The sequence below is a fragment of the Lycorma delicatula genome, chromosome 4, assembly GCF_047948215.1.
Source record: "Lycorma delicatula isolate Av1 chromosome 4, ASM4794821v1, whole genome shotgun sequence".
In the NCBI taxonomy this organism is placed as follows: Eukaryota; Metazoa; Arthropoda; class Insecta; order Hemiptera; family Fulgoridae; genus Lycorma; species Lycorma delicatula.
In genome coordinates this window covers 47,203,790-47,223,453 of record NC_134458.1, presented here as the reverse complement: position 1 = coordinate 47,223,453, position 19,664 = coordinate 47,203,790, and the positions used below count along the sequence as shown (strand labels likewise).

Genomic DNA, 19,664 nt, shown 5'->3' with positions numbered 1-19,664 from the left:
AAAACGAGCATATTTCATAACAAATAAGGACTATACAATAAAAATTATGCAATTAAAAAACAGTTACAACTGCACATCTCATGCATGATTTTAAAAATCTGCTAAAAATTCCAAGTAACATGCCACTCAGAATGGTCTTTACAAGAGGGAAGAACAAGCACTACTACTGAATGCCTATAGACCATTCCAAACATTTCCAGTCGTCTGGAATAATAACAAAGATATATAAAAGTAGAGAGAAATGACACTGATGATGTCAAACAGGCGCCAATAAACATTCAATTTAAGGCCAACAGCATCATATTATACAGAATGTGTTAATGGATAATAAAATTTTTTCAATCAGACCTAAAATAATGTTATGAACTCTTATTATATTAAGAAAAACCTAGCAAAAAGAGATCAAATGTCTGCCTTTGCATACTAAAGGTCAATGGACTTTCAAAATACCATAACACTCATTCACTCTCCAAACTTACTCAAGCGACTGAATTGTTTATAATGCTAATGATACTTTAACACACCATATAATTCTGGAGATGTGCAAATGTTTTTTAGAAAGCTTTAGCATATTCTTAGGTGGCTCTTCAGTATTATGATCCCCAGAGGAATTATAAAGAAGATGATCACTATGTCTGGAGGGAACCTTGATATACTCCTTCAGATGGGGTTTGTTTTGTTTATAGTTTATCTACAATATGTTGTGAACTGGGTGAAAAAGAGAAGTTTAATCCTTTGATATGGAATTGTGGACATTTAATAGAAAAGTAATAAAAGTAAAAACATGAGTGTTTCTGTTATAACACAATATACCTACAATAAAATAGTAATAATTTTTAAAAAAAGAAGTAATTTCTTTCTTTCAATACTTACATATTCTATCGGAATGTGAACCCAGTGATTGTGATAAAGAAGACAATGACTGTAATGCATTATTGTTAACAGGTGGAGTAGCAGAAGATGGTTTTAATGATAAATTTAACGGTGCTTCATTATCAGGTGGAGTTGCATAACCACTCTGAGGAGTCGCTCTACCATTACTAACTGTGCTTGGTAATTTTATAACCTCTACACGATCTGGACTTTCACTGGGCTGAAAATTACATAAAAAATAAATCAAAAAAATTGATAACAATATAAATTTACTAAAAATATAGATATAGATTCTTCTCATTATTATTCATTTATAAAAAAAAAACCATTTACATCATAAGAAAAACAAATTCATTATACAACTTTTTATTACATTATACACAAACAATTAATTAGAAAACATAACATAAAATCATGCAGATGAGTCACATATGATATGAAGTTAATAAGTTCTATACCTTCATAACAGCTTAAAACAGAAAAAAATAAGAAAACAAAATAATTACGATGCAAATAATAAAAAAACTTCATTCACATAACTAAAACCTACAGCCTCTGGTTAACTGACAGTTAATCTTTCCAATAGTCTTTTCCCTTTTTTTTTAATGAACTGAATTTTAAATATACCATATTACTTCAAATTTAAAATGAACTTTTATTCACAAATCTTCATTTCAAAATCTAGGTAAAACGTAGATTATATTTATTTAGCCATCTTTTACAAGCTCAGAACTTTCATTAGAATGCAAATAATTGTAGCTATCACAGTTGTAAAAAATAAATGTTTTAAATTTTTTTCTACACTTGTCTAATATTGTATCTCTTCCTAATCTTACTGTCTTCTTAATTCTTTACAATGATTTTTTTGTGATTTTTATTTAGAAAAAATGGGAATTTAAAATAAAAATTATTCTGTATGGTGAACAAGTTGGGAACTATACACCAGTAAATATGTTCAGCGAGTGAACAACATATGTATAGTGGCCAGTGGCTATACTGGCACTTACTTTCTTAATATTGAACTATTCATGTCAAAAACACTCCCATTTGCCTGAGAAGCAATTATAACAAAATTGTTTATTGCTTATTTTTTTAATTTTATCTATAAATATTATTTCAGTTACATGTTAATTTAATTATGATATAAATTTATATTGCTTAATGTTATGTTAATAATAATTAAGTAATTTTTTATTCTGTATTCTACAACTTTATTACAATTAGTAAAATGTATGTTTTATCATATTTACTTATAAGTCCCATCTTCTGGTAATAACTAAAACTATGGAGTATATGACTAAATGTGGGATAATTTATTTTAATCCAAAATTAATAATTTCTTTAAAAATAAATTCTTTACAGTAACAACTCTTACATGAAAGAGTAATTTTCTGAGGTATAACAAAACGTAACAATTGTAATGAAAATTCTCTGATGTACTGTCTATATCATTTAAATTAATAATAACTGAAATAAAGTAGTCGTCTATAATTAGCTCCTGCTTTAAATATTCCTGTTGAGTCCAAGTTGCTTCATATGCCCAGAGTTAAAAATCCCATGTTCTGGACCTACTGAACTCATTTTTTTCTACGCATATATTTTTTGTTCTAACATAACATATTCTGTTTAATAATTTAGCTTTTATGTAGCCTAAATTATTTCAACCGTATTTAAATTAGGATGGTACAGTGACAGCATGAACCATGACCCTTCTTTCTAATAATATCATTCAATATACAGCACATTTCAATTTATAAGCTTTTATAAAAAATATAGCCGAGGTTTCAGTAATTTTTCATTGAATTTTATTTCATTTTTTATGGAACCAATGTAACAATTCTTCCTTCTTACGGTTTGAATTTGAAACTTTTTCCAGAATGGATATTGTGGTATGTTATAAATAATTACAAACTGGGTTCAAGGTTGTCGTTTTCAATTGCCCACTATAAATAATTGCTACTAGAACATATTTTTCCTGTAAATAAAAATTGTACACCATTCACTTTACAACACAATCGTCAAAATCATCCAAGCCTGTCATGGTCATGATCTTCATACTTGCATGGCAATGAAAAAGATACATAATTCTGATTTTTGGAGTCCACTTCTAACAGACTGCAATTCTTTGTTGATTCTTGATATTTTCTGCATCAATACACCTGGAGCTTGTGCAGTGCTTTCTTGGACCTTAGTCACCAGAATCGTTAAGACATTATTTATTGGCCTCCAGTTTCATACACTTACACACTGTTTACCATTTCCCTACTCAAGACTCAGAACTTTATTTAATTGTTTCAATTTAAAAGTAGGATTTTCCATTGGAAATCTTAGCTTAAGACTAATTAAATTTAGTTTTTATACAAATTAAAAAAATAATCCACTCCATAGTGCTTAAAATAAAACAAAAGCTACAGATCATTTCATCAGTTATTAAAACTAGAATAAATTTATTTAATTTAGTAATCACTTCACTTTTAACACGTCAACTTAACTGGACCATCAACAAATATTATGATAACAAAGATAAAAATCGATATTTAAAATAGTTCTTATAATTTATTTGTCATACCCTTATTCCATCTAATAACAAGACCTACGGTACACCTCAATCACAGCACAACATTGTACAAAATCATTATTGAATATATAATAAATTATTCTGTATACAATACAATAATTATAATATCATAAACATTTAAGATATTATTAAATTTAATAAATTAATAATTACTCTGTATATATAAAATAGTTCAGTTTGTTTTATTTATAAAATCTGCCTTGGACAGTCTATTTACAATATGTTTTGAAATAGTCATTCAACTTTTGTTGGAAAGCCATTTTTTGACCTAACTTTATGCAGCTTTTTCTCTTTTTAATGGAACTGCTGAGTTACTTGTATGCACCAACTACTGTACATTACTTGGAGATAGGGCTAAAAGAAATAAGTTACCACTTTGAGGCTGATAATACCAGTTAATAATTTCTGTAAGGTAAGCCAGCTCAATAGTTAAACGAATAAATTTCTAATTCAACCATTTAATTCTATTTTAGCATTGAAAATACTCTCAATGCTAAAAGTGCCATAACCACAAAATTTACTAGTAATCATTTACAGTCTATTTATGAATTTCTATTTGTATAGTTTTTTCTGTATATACAAAATTCCAAATTTTGCATAATTTAATTTAAAATTGGGTACTTATGTATTAGCCCATCGACCAATAAATTCCAAACTTTTGGGTTATTGTTAATATCACCCAATATAACCATTATATTATCATTTATACTTATTTATTTTATAAATATAATTTAACCAAACTTAACCTACACTGGCTTCGCTCACTAACCTTAACTAATTAACACAGTAATGTTTTGAGTATTTAAATAATAAATTCAGTAATTATTGCAATTATTTATTTAAATAATCAAAGAATTGCTGTTAATTAGTCGAGGTTAGCAAGTGAAGCGAGCGTAAGTTAAGTTTGGTTAATTTATATCTATAATTATAAGCAATAATATTTATATTTTTAATATGTAAAATATGTTAATGATCCGGTAACTTTGAAGTATTTTCAAAGTTACGGGATCATTATGGTTATGGTCGACGGGCTAATATGTAAGTACCCAAAATTGTTACTTTATTTGACAAATTATTATAAAGATAATGAACATCAATAAAAAAGGAAGGTTAATTTTATCCTACCTTTGATAAGGGCTTGGACTTGGAAAATGAAAGTACATAAAATTGTTTACTAATATTTTAACTAATACTATAATGGATGAAGGAAATGACATATAACATATAAAAAGAACTCTGTACATAAACTGAAAGTTAATTTGTATACCAATAACCAAAATAATAACATTTTCAAAGCATCAAAAATGCATTAAAATAAGGACTATATTTATAGTAGTATATTAATCAAGGCTAAAAATAACAAAAAAATAAGCCACAAAATCTACTTATCAAGTTCTTTAGAACTTCTGATATTAGAAATACTATAGAATTTTTTCAAGATACTTGTACTTTGAATTGCATTTAGATCTGTCAGTTAGATGACAGTTTCTGGTTTCAGAATTAATGATTTCAACGGAACTTCCCCATTTCAAACTCTATTCTACAACTAATCTTAAGCACTTTCCTGTAAATCCACATCTCATTTGCCTTTATGTTTTAATGATGGTTATGAGAAGGTCCAAAATCATCATGTAAGGAGATAATTTAGCATCATGTCTGTAAATGATAAAATAAGCTATTTGCATCCCCATAAACAACCTTCAACTGTGGCTATGCATATTGTGCCTCATTCTAAGAAAAGCTGTTCTGATTCTTTCTTTCTATTTCTTATTTCTCACAGTTATCTGTCAAGAACCATGTTGAGTTTAATAAGTGTCTTATCACACTATTTGACTATCTGTTTCCTAACATAACCTATTTGTCCATTGTTTTGTAACAGCTAGTAACACTAGTAAAGTTAATTTTTTATCACTAACGCTACTAATCATTCACATTCCATCTCTTTAAGTTTCAGCCAATAAAATGTAAGTCTATTCACACTCAGCTACTACCATGCTACTCCTAAGTCACTCTTCAAGTAGCAGTAGTAAAACATCACTCTGAGATTCCTGTAGCATTCAAACATTTACTGATTTCTCGAACCAAATAAATTAAAGATTACTTTTAATTACAGAAAATATATATTTAAAAAATACCACAACATTACAGAACAAGAAATTTTATTTTTTATAGATGAAATAAAACTGGTATACATCTGATTAACTCGTGCAAAATTAAAAACAAAATTATGTTATAGGTGTATACAATGTAATATTTGCATGCATGAAAAAACAAAATAACAAACTTATCAAAAGATATTTAAGTGGATATATTCAAAAGCTAAAAGGAATAGAATTATTTATAAAATTTTATTTTTTTATTCTTATGAATTTAAATGGCTTACATGCATATATTTAAATTATCACTCTTCCCTTACAACTTTCAGATATTTCAGATACTGACTGAAGGTATTATATCCTTTTAAATACCTTTTACAGTAATGATCAGTCAACACTATCAGGTCATTCACACTGAGCTGTAATCCCAGATAGAGGTGTGCTGCAAAATAGCAAGTAGTTGTTGCTAACTAGAAGAGTCAAGATCCTATAAGAAAGATCTGAATATCTCAGAAAAATCAATTGTACCAATAAAAAAAAAAACTAATGCACCTCTTTCAGTTCTCTTCATTTCTATTACATACGAATACAAAAATAGAAGAGCAAAATGGGCTCAAAGACACTAAGATTCCAAAAAAATAGAAAAGATCTCCTGAAGTAAATCACATCAGATTCACTGAATTAAAAAAATACATTTTTTAATCAGATTCCTATTAACCCATCTATTATCAAAAGAAAGACATTAACAACAGCAGTGATGTGATGCAAATTTCACTCCTTATACCTTAAATTGTAGTCCTGGTGTGCACGCGCATACACACACACATGTAGGCATGCATGTGCGCACACACACACATCCCAGCCTTAAATTTCATATTAATAATAAAAATATGTTAATAAAGAAACAAATAGAAATAGAACTACAGAAAGCACTGAAAGAAATGTTGAAGATAAATGAATGCATAGAAAAAAACTCAAAAACTGTAAAAAAAGTAAATAAAGATAACTAAGTAGACAATGGCTGTTGTTAATAAATAACTTCAAAACAAAGAAAGAAACAAGAACTTGTGAAAGACTCATACTATCAAGCCAGTGAGATTCACTATTGATCACAATGGCTTAAATGTAAGTAAAGAAAATATAAAAATGTATTAAATTGTTACGAGTGTTAATGCTGAATATACTGTACAACCATATCACTAACACGATGGTGTTATGAACTGTAGTAATGAAATTAACCTCATCCTTAATACATTCTGTGGAATGTTACGTACATAAATGTTGCCATGCATGAGATGAATGAAAGTTACCTTTTGTAACTTTTGTATAAACGATTGTATACAACTGAGCTCTACTTTTAGAACTAACTACTTCAAAATTTGTTACTCAGTTTACAGAATTTTCTAAATCTAGTTACATGCTAGATTATACAATAAAAATATTCTTTTGATTTCCTAATTTCTTTTAAATTAACTACAATAACTAAATATTTACATCAAACACTTTTAAAAAAATATATATATAAATTTGATAACTTACATTATACAGCAATGAATTTTCAGTATAATAGAAAGCAAGTAAACTAAAAATAAAATTTTACTACATTACTGTCAAAAATAAGTCATTAGAGATTGGAAAGATACACTGAATAATTATAACAGATTCACTTTTATTTCAAGAAATATATAGTGTATATTTCAAGAAATATACACTGTATATTTGACCTGAGCTGATATAAACAAAAAATTTTAAAAAATATAAATACATAAATAATTGATAAAAAGTACGTAAGACATATAAGCTGTCATGCAGTTAAAGATCACACATCATTAGGTACACAGTACTTTGTCTGCCTCCATACAAAATGAGTCATAAATAGCCTTATATACATTTCTCCATGAAGAATATCCAAAATGCATTAAATCAAACTATAGTTAAGGATGAAATAAATTTTAAACTTGATTTGATTTAAAGTATCATAATAAAAATTATAAACATATAAGAATCTAAATGATATACAGCATTGCCAAGAAGAATAAAACAGACAACAGAGAATAAAAAATTTTACAAGATGTTTATAAAAACCAAATAAAAATGAAAGGTGATGAAAACTGATATTTTTTTAAGTAATAAAGCCAAAGTTCTATAGAAAACAATAATAATAAAACAATACTTTTTTCTTTCAAAGGACAATGAAAATGAAAATGAAAAACGTATTCGGATCAAAGATGCAAATATTTACAGATGAAAACATAAAATTGTTTTAATTAAATAAATAAAACTTTTCTCCTTTTAATATAAACATACAATTCGATATTTTGGTTTTCATTTATTAAAACTGTATGAACAGTTTCCAAAACAGAGATATAAATAGATTTTGCAGTTACTACAATTTTTTGTTCATAAAGTTTTAATTTGTCATGAGTTCTTGTCTACCAGTTAATCCACAATAAAATTAAGAGAGTAGAACCAATTGCACATGTGCAGCTGTTTATTCCTCTACTGAAGATATTAGTAGCTTTCATGTTATGCTATAAATTTATTGATAGCGATTTTAAAACTCATTAAATGTTTTTGTATCAAAATCCATATTGGTTTCAATGTTATTTAAAAATATATTTATAAATAAAATTCATCTGTCTTTGCCCTTCTACTAATGGACCAAGTTATACATTATTATAGAAGTTACATTAAAAAAATTGTTTCAACAAAAATTAAACATTTTTAACTTTTTATTTCAGTAATATAAATATGAACACATTAGGATTGCTTATATGTATATAAAAATATGACAGCAAAATGAAAAAAAAATTTCAGTTACTTAGTTCATGCTTAGTGTAGGGGGAACTGTACGAGAGACATAAATTGAAACTATAACCTAATCTTTTGTTTTCAATTTACATGAAGATCAGTCGACAGTTTTGTACAAACACATTCAATACCCAGACTCTGTATTTAGAAATTTTAAACATTTCATTTAAGGTATAAATTAAAGAAAAAATTTGTTCAATTTAAGAAAAAAACATGTTCCCATACGCCTGGAGGTGGGATGCTTATAAGTACTACTCCATGTTAAAACTGAAAAACTACAGACTAGATTACTAATTTCACCAATGACCCTAACAGGGCTGACATGTTTTAAATGCTTTTTTGTTACAAGTATTAACAGTCTCTACTATGTTTCAGTGCAATGGTATTTTGTACAACTTTTTTACTCTAAATGTTTGATTTTTGGCAGTAATACTTCTTTATTGACCTAGTTGTTCTTTTTTAGGTTTATTTTAATTTATGCAATAAAATAAATTCTGAAGAAAATTCAGCTAATGTTTATTCTTGTTGAATGAATTTTCTGTTGATAATTCATGTATTTTTCATATAGTTTTTATATATCATTATGCTAGTCACATATGACATCATATCTAATACTGAAGAGTGAGCCTTCATGGACAAGATTAATCATGTCTGTGCAGGTAAAACATGTAGCTGAAAACACAGCTGTGTTGTTTGTATTAAGCACTGGATTTAGGAATGAATTAATTTTGTTCAGTCATATTGCTGTCTTAAGTTTGTTAACAGTGCAGTGTCATAATGCCTTGAAATTGTGTAAATGATGTGGATGACTTTTGTTATGGATGTGGTGAGTTTACCGTACAATCAAATAGAAAAAACATTACACCTTTAATTAAAAATGCACATCATTTGTACTTTCAGTGTAAAATTAGTGATGAAGATAAGACGTGGGCTCCTCATACAGTATGCACTAATTGTTCTGTATATTTAAGAGGATGGCTGAAAGATACAAGGAAGGCTTTCCCATTTGGTGTACCTATGGTTTGGCGTGAACCAAAGGATCATGTAACTGATTGATAAATTAAATAACCAACAGATGAATTAAATGGCTTGGTTAGGGATTTAAATTTATTAAAATATCCAGCTGTACTGTTAGGATATGCTGAACTGTTAAGATGCAAGGTTGGAATTTACTTCAAAACAATACAAAAATTTCGGGCTTCCGAAGCCGACAAAAAGAACTTCCTCAGCACTGTACTGATAAAAATAATTTGGTTTATTGCACAAATACTGATGAGCTTATGTTGCACTTAAGATAAGTTCATAAACCTGAAGACTGGTGCCTTTTCATAGATTCATCCAAGTATAGCTTAAAAGTGGTTCTACTACACATTGGTAACAAATATCCTTTGATACCAATCGCTTGTTATTAATTTGAAAGAGACATACAATGTGATGAAAGACGATCCTGAAAAAATAAATTATAAAAACATAGCTGGAACATATGTGGTGATTTGAAAGTTATAGCTAGTTTGTTAGGCATGCAGTTAGGCTACACTAAGTGCATGTGTTTTCTTTGCATATGGGACAGCCTAGCTACGGATAAACATTATGTTGCCAAAGAGTGGAAGAAACGAGACATCTTAACTGCAAATGGGAAAAATATTATTCATGAACCTAAAAAAATATTTTTACCCCCTCTCCATATCAAGTTAGAAATAATGAAAAATATTGTAAAAGCAATGAAAAAGGACAGTCCTGGATTTTTGTACATCAGGCAGAAATTTTCAAATTTAAGTGAAGGAAAAATTAAAGAAGGAATATTTGTTGGTCCTCAAATAAGAGAGTTGGTCAAAAATGATGTATTTTAACTCAATGATAAATAGTGTGTGTAGTAAGAACAGCTTGGGCTTCATTTAAAGACGTTTGCAAACATTTTCTTGGCAAACAATAATCTGACAATTACCACGATATTGTTAATCAGCTTCTCACTTCATACAGAGCTATGGGATGTAATATGACTTTGAAAATACATTTGCTCCACTCACATCTGGATTTTTTCCCGGATAACCTCAGAGACGTATGTGACGAACATGGTGAACTTTTCCACCAAGACATTTCGATGATGGAAAACTGATATAAAGAGAAACGGAATACTAAGATACTAGCCAATTCCTGTTGGACATTAATTCGGGATATGCCTGAGGCTATTTATAAAAGAAAAGCTTCAGTGAAATCATTCTAACATAGGTATGGCCATGCAAAATTATAAATTTTACAGATGTTTACTATATTTTCAATTAATTTTTTTTTTAAACATAATTTATTTAAAACTAAGGGTGATAGAAAAATTGTATTTACAGATCTGTAATGTACACAAAAAAGGAATTCAAGAAATGGTATCACACTTAGAGAAACATTAAAAATTTTTTTTTGTCTATCAATGTAATTAAATACACTGAATTTCTACAGAAACCAATTATGGGGAAAATTTTGTGGTTACTATTATTATTTATGCAACATAGTAATGTTTATTATTTTCTAAGTCAGTATATTTAAACCAATATTACAATTTTTAAATTACTTAACAATACTGAATATTATAATATACAGGATATAACAATACCAATCATGGATAAACTCAAAGACCTAATCAACAACTTTAAACAAATCGCAGAACTGACCACAATAAAATCCCATAAAAAGCATCAATGGTGGAACAGTAAATGTGGAGAAAATATGTCAACCACAGCTACTACACCAATCCCAAGAAACCAGAAACATCCTTCCAAAATGTAGTAAAACAAAGAAAAGAAACCATCCGAACCCTAAGGAAAATAAAATTACAACACCATAAAGACACAATGAAATCAACAGAAGAAAAATTCAACAAAACACGGTCAAGAGACTACCACAAAACCTTAAAAAAACTCCAAAAAACGAACCCCCAATCCTACTAATGAAGGATGAACACCATAATCTGCCCCATAACAATACAATGCAAAAATCCTAGCTAAATATTTCAACAAATTCCTAAACTTCAAAGAACTGACAGAACTTCTAAACTTTGATACCAGCACCTAATAACAACACAATTGGAAAACATCAACCCTACCACAATAAAAGAGTCTACCAAGTACCGAATAAGATAAATACTTACAAAGCACAGGGAGACGATCAAACCTTTTTAGAGATCTGGAAACATGCAGGAAGACCAGCAAAAATTGCTCTTCATCAACAGCTTGTCAACATCTGAATCAAAGAACTACCAGAACACTGGAGGACAGCCTTCATCCACCCACTACACAAAAAAGTGGACAAAACAGACCCAACAACTACAGCGAATCTCACTCCTACACAACGTACAAAATTCTTTCATGAATCATCCTCAACAGGATCAGTTTACAACTCGAGTAAGAACTAGGAGAATACCAGGATTGAACCGTCCTGGACAGACCCTGGAGGAGCTGTCCAGACTAGATCATGAATCTCAAGATAGTAATAGAGAACAACAGAAAAAGAAGTAGAGACATGGTGATAATGTTTGTAGACTTCAAGAAACCATAAGATTGTATTCACAGAGAATCCCTACTAAAAATTATTTGATATCTCGGACTACATCCCAAATGAATAAATATGATGAAATTGACCCTCACAAACACTAAGTCAAAAGTGAAATTCAGAGGCAAACTCACAGAACCATTTAAGATCAAAACAGACTGCGCTAAGGCGATGGACTCTCACCACTACTACTCAACTGCGCTCTGGAAATGGTAATGAGGGAATGGCTCAAAATGCCCCCAAAAATAAAAGTAGGCCAAAAAATCAAAATAAACTGCCTTGGCTTCACTTGACACTGCTAGCAAATGACATAGATGAAGCTAAAATGCAGATATTAGAACTTCAAAACATTGCAAATAAAATTGGCCTCAAAATATCATTAAAAAAGACAGAAATTATGCCCCAAAAACCTACACAATTTAAACAAGAAACATAAATGATAATAGAGTCAAAATAATATCACAATTTAAATACTTTGGAGAAATAAACTAAACAAAAAAACCTCAATCCAAACAAGAACAAACTAGCTAAAGCACAAACATTAACCTGGTACACCTACAGTAAAAAAGTCTATCCATACATGCAAAAAATAAGATATTACAACACAGTTATAAAACTGGAAACCACATATGCAGCAGAAACACTCTTCTATCTGAATGAATTATAAACACCACAGACTCCAGAAAATCAAAAGAAGAATTGGAAGAACCTGCATCAGTAGAAAGTACCAGAAAGACAGGCAGTGGAGGATCATGCTCAACAAAGTCATATACAAAGAATTAGAACCCATTACTATACCATGCGTAAGAGAAGACTAGGATTCTTTGAACAAATCATGAGAATGCAAGATCTAAGACTTCTGAAGTAGCTGGTACAATACAATCTTGACTTGAAAAACACCAAGACATGATGCAGATGGATCAGTGAAATAAGAGAGGATGTGAAAGAAATTGGCCTTACACCAGTAGACACAACAGACAAGATAAAATTAAACAAAAAAATCAAGGGCAAAAACACTTGCTTCACACTCACAAGAAAAAAGTCATAACACGAACATTTTAAACACCAGAAAGGACACGGAGATTGGATCATATGAAAAAGCACTGGGAAGACTGCAAGGCTAGAACAGACCTTTCAAAGAGAATTGGATAATGGACTGACTAAAGAGATCCTGTGTGGTGATAAAGGATGAAAAAGAAATTAAGTGCAAGGATTAAAAATAATTCTATTGTTAACAGTACACTACCGGCCAGTGTAAATTTTATTTTCTATTACACTTTACATTAAATCATTTTCTAAAAATTAAATTCCCTACAGCTCTATTGTTCAGTCCTTTTAAGTTTATTGACAATAACAAAAAGTTTATTCCTTTGAAACATAGAAGTTTTTTTAATTGGGTAGAGAATTTTATAAAATAACTGTAAACTAATAATGGAGATATGGCTTCAGGACATAATTTCTTAAATTCTTTATGGCAAATTACAATTAAAATCAAGAAAATTTGCCCCATAATTGTCTATAAAAATTCAACACAGTAATTATTTACTTTTATAGCACAAGTTTGGGCAAAATTTTTAGCAGCTGTTACTGGGAAACAAAACAATTTCCAACCTATGCTAATATAAAAACTTTTTTTAAATTTTCACCTGTAAAATATATTCCAAAAGTATGTCATTTTCCCCCTATAGGACACCATATATATATATATATATATATGTGTGTGTGTATGTGTGTATGTGTGTGTGTGTTGTATATATAATACTGCAAATATTTACAAAAAATATGTAACCTCAGTGGTAGAAGAACTTAAAAGCAACAAACATGGTTACCAAAAAGTAAACATATACTTTCATGCACTGTGCGTAAATTGCAACAGGTGCAGATATGTAGTTTCTTAGTCACAATGAACTTTCTTTTACAAAAAATTAGTAATGTGAAGGTTATATAAACCAGAAAACCTAAAAGAAATCAGCACAAGGAATACAAATCATAAAAAATACAAATAGTGCGTGTGTTAAATATTGCATGATACTCATATAGTAATACAAAAACATAGTGAAAAGAAAAAGAAAACATAATTTTATAGGTTTTAGAAACAAAGAAATATTACTCATTAATTAAGAGCTAAAACCCAATCTTTGCTTTTTATTTTACAATGCAATGGAGAGTTTTCATGGGACGGATTGATATGATTTATTTTTTTGCCAATTCCTAATTCTAAAGAAACTCATATATAGAAATACACTGTGAAATTTAAAAATGCAGATGAAAAAATTTTACAAAAGGAGCATTAGTTTTAATTTAGAATATGACAACATGAACAAAAACCAAAAAGTTTAATAAAAAATCATTTTAATATTACCTAAGACCAGAAACTACGTTATTTCTTCTAAACAAACAATAATTTAAGAAAAAATAGGAGAATAATTTTTTTTTAACGTAATTAAATGATATAAAAAAGAAATGAAAAAATAAAAATCGAAAGAAAAATTAACAGTAAAGAAAGGAAATGATAACAAAATACTTTAAACAGATTTTTTTTAGTAGACTAACATTTTGGACAGTCTTCATATTTTTGTAGGGTAAAATGAATTAATGCTTATACTTTGAAATTATTATTCTTTTTATGACAATTAATAGAAATTTCAAAGATTTTAAGCAATAAATATAATAAATATCATTCAACATTAATATATTAAATGTTACTATTTGTTTAGCACTGTATTAATTTGAGCAATGAATAATACAGTAATTAAATGGTGGTATTTATTATTATAATGTTTGAAAGCAGTACAAATACCGGTTGATGCCTGTTCCTTCTTTCAATGATGAGCCCAGGCATCACACTCACTGAGGGTGTGTCTAGAGAGATCGTCTTCTTGCGTCCTCTGTTAGTGGTTCCTGGAACTTTCGGTCCAATTATACTGGAAGTGTACTTGATGATTTCTGTATCTGGAGGCAACCGAACACCACCCAGTATACTTGATGGATCACTGAAACAAATTAAATACAAAATTACACAGCTGTCAAATAGACAATAAAATAAAAATATAAAATGAAATTATAAACAGATGGATTAATGAAAAATCACCAGCGAATTGTTAAGGAAGAAAACATAATTTATTTTAACATCCTATTATTACATATCTTGTATAATTATACATAAAAAAAACTGTTAATCTGAACTTCAATAGTCCAGACTCCAGGTAATCCAGGGCAGTCATATGAATATCAACTTTAAGAAATTATTGACAAAAATACAAAATAACTCTGTCACAAATGACATGTACACAATTTAATAAATAAAACCTACGACATTAAATGCAGCTTTTAATTTATTAAAAATCACTTATTCATTTCAGGTGTGGTCCTACCAAGTCTAGATTACTGGGTTTCTATTTTACATGAAAAATAGCAATATAAATAATTTAAATTATTAATTTACATGGAGAATTCCTTATATCTCTAAATATAGAGCTTCCATCACATCAACACAATCATACATCAAGTTTCACAGACCACACTTTATCTTTATACACTATGATACATGTTGTAATATTCTGAACATCTAGCATTACATACTTTTATTAATAAACACAGATTTATCAATAAAACACATAACAAAATTACACAAAAGAAACTACAATAAATAAGAGTAGTTACACAAAACTGCAAAGAGAACATAAAAAATAATACAACAAAATAGTTTTTTTTTTTTTTACTGGATAGGGAGAAAAAAATATATATGAGATAAAATCATATGAGATACGAAGGGGCTAGTGTTTCAACCTTAAATTTTTCTCTACCATTCTTCTCTACTCTGGATCTCTAGGTACTCTAAATCCCTCCTCTCCAGATCCTTTGATTCTTTATCTATATATCTTAACATATGTTCTCCTCTCATTTTTTCCTTGCAATTTCAAATTTCTTAATCTTTTTTCTAACATAGTACTAACTCTTGCATACCACGTTCCTAAATCACATATTGGTTGACATTTTTGCAGCTTTCTGCCCATAGAAACTGACTTGGTCATTCATTAAATTTATTCACTTCTCATATTGTTCATTCATTCATTCACCTTACCATTCTCATCTTTAACACATTCAACTTTTTCACCTTAATTTTTTTAACTGCCTATCTATCTGAGTCTTACATAATTATCAGCAATTACAGTGCTATACATTTTTCTTTTCATTTTACCTTTTATTTCCTGTCCTTTACCATTTTATCATCAAACACAAAGACTCGGTCATTAACAGTAAAAAAATACAGAAAGTATCATTTATAGTGACATCAGATATAGTGACCAAAAACTTGTCTCTTGATTGATTTGGTATGCTGTTAATACCGGTAAGTATCATTTATAGTGACATTAGATATAATGACATATCAGATATAGTGACCAAAAACTTATCTCTTGATTGGTTTGGTATGCTGTTAATACATAAATACAGTATATATATATACATTGTTTAAAATGACATCGGTTATAGTGACATATCGGTTATTATGACTTATTTTTTCTACTGCAATGCAACATTTTATCACTTATAATGACAGATGGAAGTGACTCGTCGTCAGTAACGCAGTACATCTACATTGTAGTTACAGAAATATATCGACAATTAAACCAAGTCACCTTTTCCTTTTTACCTGCATATGTACTGTAGTTCTTGTTTTTCTTATCTTCTTCCTGTACCAGATTATTAAACTGAAGCAGCCACAATATGACTCAAACTAACAAAAAAACTTCTGGTTATAGGGAAAAGTGCTAAAACCCAATGTCTCAAAAATTTGAAATTGTTTTCTGTTATGTATGAAAGTAACAAGAAAGCTTGGATGACAAGTGATATCTTGGTGATCGTCTTGGTTATGAAAATGGGACTGTGAATTAAAGATTGAAAATGATAAAATACTGCTGCTCATTGACAACCGTCCGGCTCATCCACACGTTGAAAATCTTTCGTGTATAAAGTTAGTGTTCCTACTATTGAAAACAACAGCAGTTTTACAGCCCTTAGATCAAGGTGTGATCAAGTAAGTAAAAGTCCACTACAAAAAAACATCTAATTTTAAAGTGATACAAGATTTAGATCAAAAAAAGGAAACACAAATAACTAATCTGGATGCTATAATTATGTTAGAAAGATCATGGAATGAGGTTTCTACACTGACTGTAAAAAATTACTTTCGATGTGCAGGATTTTTACCACAGGCTGGCGAAGTTACTGAGAAGAATCTTTAGTGGAATGGGGTAATAGTCTGCAAAGCCAATCATTGTCAAATGCATTGTTTGAAGATTATCAAGAGGTTGACAAAGATTTACAAACACCTGAAACTATAACAGATGATGATGTAGTAGATTCAGTACTAGCAGAAACAGACAGGGTCATAGGTAATGACAACGAAGGTAGCGATTCAGTACTAGCAGAAATAGAAGGGGACGTAGGTAATGACAATGAAGGTAGCGATAGCGACAATGATGAAGACATCAACCCGCCAAATCTTCCAGAAGTTTTAGCGGCAATGAAAACCATTTGCCGGTTTCCCAGTTTTACAGAAATTGCTAATGAAGAAACAAAGAGTGTTTGTTTTGATTTAGAAAAGAACCTTCAAAAACTGTATTGCAACACAGTGTTCAAAACAAAGCAAAATAACCTACTTTTTGCAGAAAAAGTAATTTTTCTCTATTTTCTTTTACTTACTCTACCGTATTTGTATTTATTATTGCATATTTTTTTTTTTTTATATTATTCTATTACAGAAGTAAATTATTATTATTATTTTTTATTGTTATTATTTTATTGTACTGCAATACTTGTGTAGATGGCATATTAAAGTAGTACCACTAAACTATCTAAACATCAGTAACTGTGATTATCGGTTATAATGGCCTAAAATCGTCGGGGTTACTTGGAGGTCACTATAAATGACAATTATTGTATTTTATAATAATAAAAATTATAAGATATATTTGCAGTAAAAAATGAAAGAAATTAATTATGACAAAATTTCTTATTACAGCAGTCAGATATATTAATCTTAGTTATCAAACAATGTTTGAGCAAAACACTCAGACTACAAAAAAAAATACAGTCATACATGAAAAAGGTATTCAACAAGTCAGATGTAATCTTCCAAAGAAGTGAGCAGTCTTCAAAAAAAAGTATTATAAAATTGTGTAAATAGTCTGCAAACAAATCAACCCAATTCTCAGTTCATGAAAAAATGAAGGATTTCTCATTTTTTCCACGTATTAATAATGCCTGAGAACCAAATTCTAAAACTGGTCACAAGAAATATTAACAAAAAAAACTATGGATAATATGTTGAAGAAATCCAAAGAGATCTTGAAGAAATTGGCTTGAGGGTTGAGAAGACGCCTGTGATACAATGAAAATTAACTATGCACTTAAAAACAATAGATTCAACGTTAAAAAATTAGAAAGGCATAACAAAGTGAAGGTCACAGATGAGATCAGGAAGCAACAATCCAATAGAATGAAAAAATACTGGGAAAATCGAAAGGCCAGACTAGTACAGAAATTCAAGAGTAACTGAAATATGGATGACCAAAGTGGTTCAATGTGGCCTCAAAAGAAAAAAAATATGTAAAATATCATTCATTAGTACATTTTAACAAATGAAGATGCAAAGAATAGCATGGCAATACATTACTACATGCATCACATACATACTAATGTAGAGAAAATAAAGCTTGTGATATCAACCATGCTAACACATGTAAGAGAGATAAATTCAGATATTTATATTAACTACGTTTTCAGTATGTATATCTCATTATAATATGGAACAAGATGTACAGATGTTCTATTAATGTCTAAGTAGCCTGTTATACAGTAATGAACAAAGTTATCTCAGTATGGGAAAAACTACCTTGAGATACATAGAAAAAATGAGCAACTGAGAAAATGTTAGAAAGAAGTGAACATACAGTTAATATACTGTTATATACAGTGATAGACTGAGCTCTTTTTATCTCCTAGTCTCTTTTCTTTGGATATCTACAACTGAAGTGTTTCATTCTTGTCAAACTGATATCTTTATTATTACTTATTTCTCTAATAAAAAAAAGAGACTAACAATAAGAACTAACTTGGAAAAATCACTAATAGAGAACTAATAAAGTTTAAATAATTTAAATATCTTATAAAAAAATATAAAGGAATAAAATATTCTACAAATGAGTTAATTATTTATTAGCATCATGTCTTTACAAGTATCAAACAGTTTTAATATATCAAAAAGGAATCTTTAAATATGTTTTATTTCACAATTAGAATAAGAAATAATATTTTAAATGCTCACCCTCCTCCTTCCCTAGGGGTGCTTGGGGTGCTTGTAAAAGAAAAAAGAGAAGATAAAATTATTACTATTATGTATATCTCAAAGGTTAAATAATAGTATTATTTATTTTTGTTTGGTCCACTTCAAACTTTTCCAAAAATAATTAACTTCTGCAACTTATATTTATTAAACTTTTAATCTGGATACAATGTGCAAGAGATTCTTTAGCTTTACCTGCCAGACCAACCAAAGTGAACAGTGGCCTTGCAAAATAGCTGTAAATTACTCAATATAAATCAATTAAAATGAATTGAATTAATTCTATAATAAACACCTAGTACTCTTGAAATGTTAAGAATAAAAGTAATCGTGCAAAAGACAATACTTAGTAATTGTTAATTATTAAAACAACTTGCTTTCCAAATACTGAAACTTTTCTTCCAAAGGACATTTTGGA

The 19,664-nt window shown here is 29.0% G+C and overlaps 1 protein-coding gene across 1 annotated transcript in view; it reads right to left on the bottom strand.

Moving 5' to 3' along the window:
* The window catches only part of tou (bromodomain adjacent to zinc finger domain 2B toutatis), a 539,960-nt gene that overhangs the window by 137,422 nt on the left and 382,874 nt on the right, over positions 1–19,664 (bottom strand). Inside the window, exons 9-10 of the mRNA XM_075362856.1 lie at positions 14,699–14,891; positions 874–1,093 (exon numbers count right to left, since the gene is read on the bottom strand). Of these exons, the coding sequence (XP_075218971.1) occupies positions 874–1,093; positions 14,699–14,891 (413 nt within the window). The remainder of the gene's footprint in view (positions 1–873; positions 1,094–14,698; positions 14,892–19,664) is intronic.